We start from the raw sequence: 10,404 nt of genomic DNA on the forward strand, positions 1-10,404 counted from the left end.
ATCTTTTATGTTTATTTGATCATAGTTCATCTATAAATACTGTGAAGAAGTCAAACAAGCAGCTGCTGTCACAACACATTCAACTACTCTACTATTCTGATCCACTGTTGTAATGATGGAGTGTGTTAAAGAGGAGACTGATCCTGAATCATTCACAATAACACCTCAACATACTCAACAACAAAGAGGTTTGTGTCTAATCTTCATTTATCATTAATAACTGATAAAGTTTATAAAAGTGTCAGGCTCTGGTTATAAAATCATTAGAGCTGTATAATATGATAGTTAGATTTGACTTAAAGGGTCATGAAACCCCTTTTTGCAGCTTCAGTTTACCTCATTATCGTTAAGAAAAATACAACTTAAGGTGTGTTTTCACCAAAGGTCCTTTCTCCAGGAACTCGCGAGTTTAATGTGGTACTCTCAGAGTGTTTCCACTGCCGGAACTAGACACTCAATAAAGTTCCTGTTCAGAATTTGCCGCCTTCAGTAAGTTTAGCGAGTGGTACTTGGGCACTGAACATGCTGATTGTTTCAGTTCACACTGCATTTTATTGGTTGACTGTACGCAGCATTGTGTGACATTAAAAACCAAAAGTTTTCCATGGTAATTTGAGCACTTGGGTTTGAAGTACTGGTTTAAAGTTACAACATTTTACTTATGCCAATACATATATTTTTGTTATACTGCATTACAGCCCCCCCCCCCAAAAAAAAATAATGCTTAAAACAAGACTGTACCCTAAAATCTATATATTTACTACTAACACATATTCACTAACACATGCACTTTGTAAAAAAAGCATAATATTTGCTTTTGAAGTAATATTTCAATATTTAAATGGGCATTTTTATTTATATTCTGTAAATGTGTGTTGCGGATTTTTATATTTGTTTTAAAATGTTCTCTTATATACAGAAAACAGTGTTTAAACCATGCGGATAGAGTCAGCATATGGGTATCTTGTTTATTTAGTTATACATGTTTTTATTAAGAAAAACATCACATTTATACTGCAAAAAATTTAGCATGGATTATAAACAACTTGGTTTTGCAAGTCATTTCAACCTACTATTTTAAGTTTTGACTTAAGATTAAGTTATAAGATTACTTAAAAAATTTTTTTTTATTTGACATGATTTTTTTATAGTGCACTGTAAAAATTCGTTGTTGCAATTACATTTTTACAATTTATTTAAACTTTCTTTTTTTTTATTTAAACTGACTAGAGAGGCATTGTTATAAATTATAAATTAATTCAATTAATTAAAAGAGCTAATTCAACTTTATTTATAGCAACTTCTCAAGAAAGTAAAAAAAATTGTAAATTCAAGTTGATTACAAATGTGCAACAAAGAATTTACGGCAACACTTTAAAATAAGGTTCATTAGTTAACATACTGAACTTACAATGAACTGCATTTATACAGCATTTATTAATCTTTGTTAATGTTAATTTTAACAATTCTTTATTAAATTATTAACGTTATCTTGTTAACGTTAGTTATTGTACTGTGAACTAACATGAACAAACAATTACAAGCTTTATTTCTATTAACTAACATTAACAAAGATTAATAAATACTGTAACAAATGTATTGCTCATGGTCTGTTAATGTTAGTTAATACATTAACTAAATTTAACTAATGAACCTTATTGTAAAATGTTACCGAATTTATTACTGTGTAGCTTTTCCCGCTCTAAAAATTTACCGCCTCTTGTTAACATCTCAGAAAATGTTGTTTAGTGTTTCATGACCCATTAAATAATTGTAAAATAAGCAGGCAGCTGTTTACTCCATATATCATATTGTATAGCTCATGGGTCAGGGCAGGGGTTCAAATCCAGGGAACACATACTGATAAGAAGTAATAAATTGTAAGTTTCTTTGGATAAATACATCTGCATAATATTGACCGTTGACCACAAAACTAGTCATCTGTTTGTAATTTATTTTTTTTAAGGGGAGGACAATATTTGGCTAAGATGCAACTGATATCGGAAAATCTGAAATGTTGCAAAAAAAAAAACATTTAAATATTGAGAAAATCGCCTTTAAAGTTGTCCAAATGAAGTTATATATATCTACGGAAGAACATTTACAAAATATTTTAATGGAACATGATGTTTACTTAATATCCTAATGATCTATAATTTTGACCCATACAATGTATTGTTGACTATTGCTATGAATATATCTGTGCTACTTCACAGATGTAAGTCCAGGGTCACAGATGTAAATAAATGCGATGGTATTGAATATGACAGAATTTTCATTTTTTGCATTCTGATATTAAATTAGAATTTGCTTTCTTATTTGACCAAAATTATAAATGTTACTATTTTTATTTCAGACCTGGTGGGAGTGAAAGAGGAAGGTCAAGAACACAATGAAGTAAAGGATGAACATCAGGACCAATTTTTTTTGTCTGACAGCCTCTCAGAAACTAATAACAATTCCCCTCAAAAAAGAGTTAAAGCAAAAAATGTTTTTGAATGCCATCTTTGTGGTAAGACTTTCTCACAAAAAGGGTACCTAAAGTATCACCTAATGATTCACACTGGTGAGAGGCCTCACGCATGCTCCCACTGTGAAAAGACTTTCATCCATAAATGTGAACTTAGGGATCACATGATGATTCACACAGGTGAGAGGCCTTTTGCCTGCCCTCAGTGTAATAAATGTTTCATTACTAAAGCAAGACTTAATGTTCACATAAAGACTCACAGTACTGAAAGTCCGTACATCTGCCATCAGTGTGGAAAGAGTTTCGTATGTAAAGGATATCTTGAACAGCATATGATAACTCACAGTCTGACACATAAATCACATAAGACTTTTTTATGCGCTCAGTGTGGAAAGAGTTTTTCACAGAAGAGATACTTTAATGCTCATGTGAGAAGCCACACTTTTGATGGGTCGTACACCTGCACTCATTGTGAAAAGAGTTTCTCATGTAAAAAAAATCTCCAGATTCACATAAAAGTTCACACTGGAGAGAAACCTTTCACCTGCCCTCAATGTGATAAGAGTTTTGCACAACAAATACAGCTTAGGTATCACATACGAATTCATACAGGTGAAAAGCCATTCTCGTGCCACCTGTGTGATAAGAGTTTTATACGGAAAGAAATTCTTAAGTATCACATGCGACTTCATACAGGTGAGAGACCTTTTTCATGTCATCTGTGCGATAAGAGTTTTAGACGAAAAGACAAGCTTAAGTATCACATACGACTCCATACAGGTGAGAGACCTTACTCATGCCATCTGTGTGATAAGAGTTTTATACAAAATGAAATTCTTAAGTCTCACATGCGACTTCATACAGGTGAGAGACCTTTTTCATGTCATCTGTGTGATAAGAGTTTCCGAAGTGCAAAAGACCTCAGAGTTCATGTGCGCTATCACTTGAACGACAGGCCGTTTAGCTGCGATCAGTGCGATAAGAAGTTTGTTTTTGCGTCTATGCTTAGAGAGCACCTTCAGATTCATTCAGGTGAGAGGCCGTATTTGTGTTCTGTTTGTGGGAAGAGTTTTCAATCACACAGAAAAGTTCAAATGCACCAGAAAATACATACAGGTGTAAGAAGCCATGTGTGCTCTATGTGTGATAAAGCCTTTCTGAGAGCCTCAGACCTAAAGCGACACCTAAAGATCCATGAAGAAAAATCCTGAAAGTGCTCACATTGCTGAAGAGTTTTATTGAGTTAAGGAGGCTAATAAAACACAAGTGACTCACAGAGAAAAGTGCTGTCCACAAATAGTGGAACTTTATTCTTTAGGTCCTTTTCCACCGGGACTCACACAGTGTTGCACCTGATCGGTGACCAGAATTGTGCAGGGTTATATTGTCTTACTTTGCATATGTTAATATAATATTATAAAGAGTTCAGATGCAGAATCTTCTAAGTGCGTCTGGTATGATTTCTTGTTACGTAGCGTTTTGTTAATTAGTTGACAATATTTCTGAATGGCCTGAGGGATTTGCTGATTTGATGGCACTAAAGTATGAGCTTCGAAAGTATTAGTTTACAATAGTTATCTTATTTTTACTGTATGTGGCAATTAGCAGCTTTTCATCTGAACTTTTCATATACTGTTGTTGACGTTCAAAGAGCACACACCTATCCCCCTCCTCTGATTATCATCAATACTGCTGTAAAGAGGGTGAAGCTGAACTCTGACCTCAGATGAACTGAACTGCAATCCTCCAGTTTTTATACAAATGCTGCTATCCCATCTGCATATTGTTTGCACTACAATGTAAACCTACTGTAAATAAACTGTACTTTTATGTGCCGCAATGTATTTGTCTCCTTTTTAAACACTTTATATTACTTTTTTTTTTTTTTTCTTATAATTTTGTGTAATTTTGTATAATGCAGACTTGAGGGAATGTAATTTTAATACTCTGTATGTCCTGTACATATGCAGAATTGTCAAGCAAGTTTACAGTGACTTTTTTACAAGGGGCTTTTATTATATTATTATTATTATTATTAATTAATTTATTTATTTATTCTTTGAAGCTCAAAACAAGGTACAGGTAACACATAATGACAAATGATAACAACAACAACAAAAAAGATACAAAACAGAACGACGAGGGGTGAAGATATATCATATAAATTAAATATTTAAAAATTAAATGTGTTGATCACCAAAAGAATAGGACATCAAAAAAATGGAAATGGATTACAGAAAGACATAGTTTTTAAGGCTTATTATGCATTATGATTGAAGTGAGCTATTTTTCAAACTCTTTCATAAAAAACTAGAGAGTTTTAGCTTTCAAAATTTTACATTTATAAATGTGGAACTTGTCAAGTAGCAATATTAGATTAATAATAAAAAATTATCTCTCTAGATTTATCATAATCTACAAAACGTAGTACTTTACCACATCCTTCCAAAACAGGGACTTTTATTTTGGTTCCCGGAGCCTGTCGTGTGGTGACGTCATAAGGAGTGCGCTGTTGCTCATATTTCGGTTGAGGGAAGGTTGATGTTGTTGTGTGAGGTAAATAAAACGATATAAAATATTATTAAATTTTTAACTAATTTACTCCAACAACTTAAATGTTACCGAAGCAACTTTCGATAATATTACAATATTGTAAGACTTTATTGTGAAGTACTGAGAGAGTCTTTCTTTTGAACAACTGCAATGAGTTGAGTTTAGTCTCTGAAACAAACATAAAAACATGAAGAAAAAAATTATTTCTTTTTCAAACCATTCAGGTTTGTATGTTCTGCTAATGAGGGTTTTTGTTTGAGAGAGAGTGTTTTTTTTTTTTTGAGGAATGCAAGTTAACATACATCTTTATAAATTCACATCCATACTTTTATAGTATGTTGCAGATCTAAATTGAAATCTTAATTCCTTGAAAATCTTACAATTCACTGCAGATATATGTGAATTCAACATCTTATTTATTCTTTTATTTTAAAATTAATTTAACCTAGTTTAGTCACGTATCTTATGGGGTGGGTTCCCAGACAGGGTTTATGTTAAGCCAGGACTAAGCCTTATATTAGGACATTTAAGTAGAATTTACAAACATACCTTAAAAATAATACTAGTGTACATCTAGGGACAAAATATCTAATGTTAGTTAATGTCAATATAGTTATTCATGTTAGTTGTTGGTTCCTTATTTATGTTAGCAGTTACGTCTTTTGATTTTATAATTGAATTGGTAAATGCCAAAATTAACATGAACTAAGATTAATAAATGCTATAGAAGTATTGTTCATGTTAGCTAATGCAATTACTATTTGTTAAGAAATACAGCCTTATTGTAAGGTGTTACCGCAGTATTTTCTATCAGTAAATCATTCACCAACCACTGAGAATCCCATAATAATCAACCAGTAATATGAATATTAAGTAACTAAATCCCCTCCACTGAGAGTTTGAGTTGTAGACCACACAGTAACCAGTGTCATGGTATTACATTGAAGATTCGGTCATTGTTAACACTTTATGTTTATTTGATCATAGTTCATCTATAAATACTGTGAAGAAGTCAAACAAGCAGCTGCTGTCACAACACATTCAACTACTCTACTATTCTGATCCACTGTTGTAATGATGGAGTGTGTTAAAGAGGAGACTGATCCTGAATCATTCACAATAACACCTCAACATACTCAACAACAAAGAGGTTTGTGTCTAATCTTCATTTATCATTAATAACTGATAAAGTTTATAAAAGTGTCAGGCTCTGGTTATAAAATCATTAGAGCTGTATAATATGATAGTTAGATTTGACTTAAAGGGTCATGAAACCCCTTTTTGCAGCTTCAGTTTACCTCATTATCGTTAAGAAAAATACAACTTAAGCTGTGTTTTCACCAAAGGTCCTTTCTCCAGGAACTCGCGAGTTTAATGTGGTACTCTCAGAGTGTTTCCACTGCCGGAACTAGACACTCAATAAAGTTCCTGTGTTCAGAATTTGCCCCCTTCAGTAAGTTTAGCGAGTGGTACTTGGGCACTGAACATGCTGATTGTTTCAGTTCACACTGCATTTTATTGGTTGACTGTACGCAGCATTGTGTGACATTAAAAACCAAAAGTTTTCCATGGTAATTTGAGCACTTGGGTTTAAAGTACTGGTTTAAAGTTACAACATTTTACTTATGCCATGACATATATTTTTGTTATACTGCATTACAGCCCCCCCCCCCCAAAAAAAATAATGCTTAAAACAAGACTGTACCCTAAAATCTATATATTCACTACTAACACATATTCACTAACAAATGCACTTTGTAAAAAAAGCATAATATTTGCTTTTGAAGTAATATTTCAATATTATAATGGGCATTTTTATTTATATTCTGTAAATGTGTGTTGCGGATTTTTATATCTGTTTTAAAATGTTCTCTTATATACAGAAAACAGTGTTTAAACCATGCGGATAGAGTCAGCATATGGGTATCTTGTTTATTTAGTTATACATGTTTTTATTAAGAAAAACATCACATTTACACTGCAAAAAATTTAGCATGGATTATAAACAACTTGGTTTTGCAAGTCATTTCAACCTACTATTTTAAGTTTTGACTTGTTATAAGATTACTTAAAATTTCTTTTTTTTTATTTGACATGATTTTTTATAGTGCACTGTAAAAGTTCGTTGTTGCAATTACATTTTTACAATTTATTTAAACTTTCTTTTTTTATTTAAACTGACTAGAGAGGCATTGTTATAAATTATAAATTAATTCAATTAATTCAAAGAGCTAATTCAACTTTATTTATAGCAACTTCTCAAGAAAGTAAAAAAATTGTAAATTCAAGTTGATTAAAAATGTGCAACAAAGAATTTACGGCAACACTTTAAAATAAGGTTCATTAGTTAACATACTGAACTTACAATGAACTGCACTTATACAGCATTTATTAATCTTTGTTAATGTTAATTTTAACAATTCTTTATTAAATTATTAACGTTATCTTGTTAACGTTAGTTAATGTACTGTGAACTAACATGAACAAACAATTACAAGCTTTATTTCTATTAACTAACATTAACAAAGATTAATAAATACTGTAACAAATGTATTGCTCATGGTCTGTTAATGTTAGTTAATACATTAACTAAATTTAACTAATGAACCTTATTGTAAAATGTTACCGAATTTATTACTGTGTAGCTTTTCCCGCTCTAAAAATTTACCGCCTCTTGTTAACATCTCAGAAAATGTTGTTTAGTGTTTCATGACCCATTAAATAATTGTAAAATAATCAGGCAGCTGTTTACTCCATATATCATATTGTATAGCTCATGGGTCAGGGGTTCAAATCCAGGGAACACATACTGATAAGAAGTAATAAATTGTAAGTTGCTTTGGATAAATACATCTGCATAATATTGACCGTTGACCACAAAACTAGTCATCTGTTTGTAATTTATATTTAGACATCACCTGAAGGGGAGGACAATATTTGGCTAAGATGCAACTGATATCCGAAAATCTGAAATGTTGCAAAAAAAACACCATTTAAATATTGAGAAAATCGCCTTTAAAGTTGTCCAAATGAAGTTATATATATCTACGGAAGAACATTTAAAAAATATTTTAATGGAACATGATGTTTACTTAATATCCTAATGATCTATAATTTTGACCCATACAATGTATTGTTGACTATTGCTATAAATATATCTGTGCTACTTCACAGATGTAAGTCCAGGGTCACAGATGTAAATAAATGTGATGGTATTGAATATGACAGAATTTTCATTTTTTGCATTCTGATATTAAATTAGAATTTGCTTTCTTATTTGACAAAAATTATAAATGTTACTATTTTTATTTCAGACCTGGTGGGAGTGAAAGAGGAAGGTCAAGAACACAATGAAGTAAAGGATGAACATCAGGACCAAATTTTTTTGTCTGACAGCCTCTCAGAAACTAATAACAATTCCCCTCAAAAAAGAGTTAAAGCAAAAAATGTTTTTGAATGCCATCTTTGTGGTAAGACTTTCTCACAAAAAGGGTACCTAAAGTATCACCTAATGATTCACACTGGTGAGAGGCCTCACGCATGCTCCCACTGTGAGAAGACTTTCATCCATAAATGTGAACTTAGGGATCACATGATGATTCACACAGGTGAGAGGCCTTTTGCCTGTCCTCAGTGTGATAAACGTTTCATTACTAAAGCAAGACTTAATATTCACATAAAGACTCACAGTACTGAAAGTCCGTACGTCTGCCCTCAATGTGGAAAGACTTTCACATGTAAAGAATATCTTTATAACCATATAGCAACTCACAATCAGACAAAGCCTTTCTCATGCCCTCAGTGTGGAAATAATTTTTCATGTAAGAGAAACTTAAATGCTCATGTGAGACGGCACACCACTAGTGATGGCCCGTACCCCTGCTCTCATTGTGGAAAGAGTTTCTCATTTAAAACACGTCTACAGGATCACATACGAATTCACACTGGAGAGAAACCTTTCACATGCCCTCAGTGTGACAAGACTTTTGCTCAACGAGTACAGCTTAGGTATCACATACGAATTCATACAGGTGAAAAGCCTTTCTCGTGCCATCTGTGTGATAAGAGTTTTATACAAAAAAAATTTCTTAAGTGTCACATGCGACTTCATACAGGTGAGAGACCTTTTTCATGCCATTTGTGTGATAAGAGTTTCCCCCAGCCAAAAGATCTCAGAGTTCATCTGCGCTTTCACTTGAACGACAGGTTGTTTAGCTGCGATCAGTGCGATAAGAAGTTTGTTTTTGCGTCTATGCTTAGAGAGCACCTTCAGATTCATTCAAATGAGAGGCCGTATTTGTGTTCTGTTTGTGGGAAGAGTTTTCGATCACTCAAAAAATTTAAAGAGCACCAGAAAATACATACAGGTGTGAGAAAACATGTGTGCTCTGTGTGTAATAAAGCCTTTCTGAGAGCCCCAGACCTAAAGCGACACCAAAAGATCCATGAAGAAAAATCCTGAAAGTGCTCACATTGCTGAAAGAGTTTTATTGAGCTTAGGAAGCTAATAAAACACAAGTGACTGTATATCTCCCAGAGAAAAGTGCTGTCCACAAAGAGTGGAAATTCAATCTTTAGGTCCAAACCCATGGTTACCCCTTTTCCACCGGGACTCACACAGTGTTGCACCTCATCATTGACCAGGATTGTGCAGGGTTATATTGTCTTACTTGACATGTGTTAATATAATATTATGAAGAGTTCAGATGCAGAATCTTTTAAGTGCGTCTGGTATGATTTCTTGTTATGTAGCGTTTTGTAAATTAGTTGACAATATTTCTGAATGACCTGAGGGATTTGCTGATTTGATGGCACTAAAGTATGAGCATCGAAAGTATTAGTTTACAATAGTTATCTTATTTTTACTGTATGTGGCAATAAGCAGCTTTTCATCTGAAGTTTTCATATATTGTTGTTGACGTTCAAAAAGCACACACCTATCCCCCTCCTCTGATTATCATCAATACTGCTGTAAAGAGGGTGAAGCTGAACTCTGACCTCAGATGAACTGAACTGCAACCCTCCAGTTTTTATACAAATGCTGCTATCCCATCTGCATATTGTTTGCACTACAATGTAAACATACTGTAAATAAACTGTACTTTTATGTGCCGCAATGTATTTTTCTCCTTTTTAAACACTGTATATTACTTAATTATTTTTTCTTATAGTTTTGTGTAATGTCGTATAATGCAGACTTGAGGGAATGTATTTGAATACTCTGTATGTCCTGTACATATGCAGAATTGTCAAGCAAGTTGACTGTGACTTTTTTTACAAGGGGCTTTTATTATATTATTATTTTATTTATTTATTTATTCTTTGAAGCTCAAAACAAGTTAACACACAATGACAAATGATAATAACAACAACAACAACAA

At 32.7% G+C, this 10,404-nt stretch overlaps 2 protein-coding genes across 2 annotated transcripts in view; both read left to right on the top strand.

The window, feature by feature from the left end:
• The window catches only part of LOC135743822 (uncharacterized), a 94,350-nt gene that overhangs the window by 18,091 nt on the left and 65,855 nt on the right, over window positions 1-10,404 (top strand). The gene's annotated exons all lie outside the window — the stretch shown is intronic.
• On the top strand, window positions 2,361-10,253 carry LOC141281383 (uncharacterized). Its single transcript, XM_073813121.1, has 2 exons — window positions 2,361-3,788; window positions 9,602-10,253. The coding sequence occupies exon 1, from the start codon at window positions 2,554-2,556 to the stop codon at window positions 3,679-3,681; it is 1,128 nt and encodes a 375-aa protein (XP_073669222.1). The 5' UTR covers window positions 2,361-2,553; the 3' UTR covers window positions 3,682-3,788; window positions 9,602-10,253.

This window comes from Paramisgurnus dabryanus, chromosome 2 (genome assembly GCF_030506205.2).
Source record: "Paramisgurnus dabryanus chromosome 2, PD_genome_1.1, whole genome shotgun sequence".
Classification (NCBI taxonomy): Eukaryota; Metazoa; Chordata; class Actinopteri; order Cypriniformes; family Cobitidae; genus Paramisgurnus; species Paramisgurnus dabryanus.

Excerpts from the sequence above, each read along its gene's own strand:
- LOC141281383 (XM_073813121.1), top strand. The coding sequence starts at position 2,554 with ATGATTCACACTGGTGAGAGGCCTCACGCATGCTCCCACTGTGAAAAG.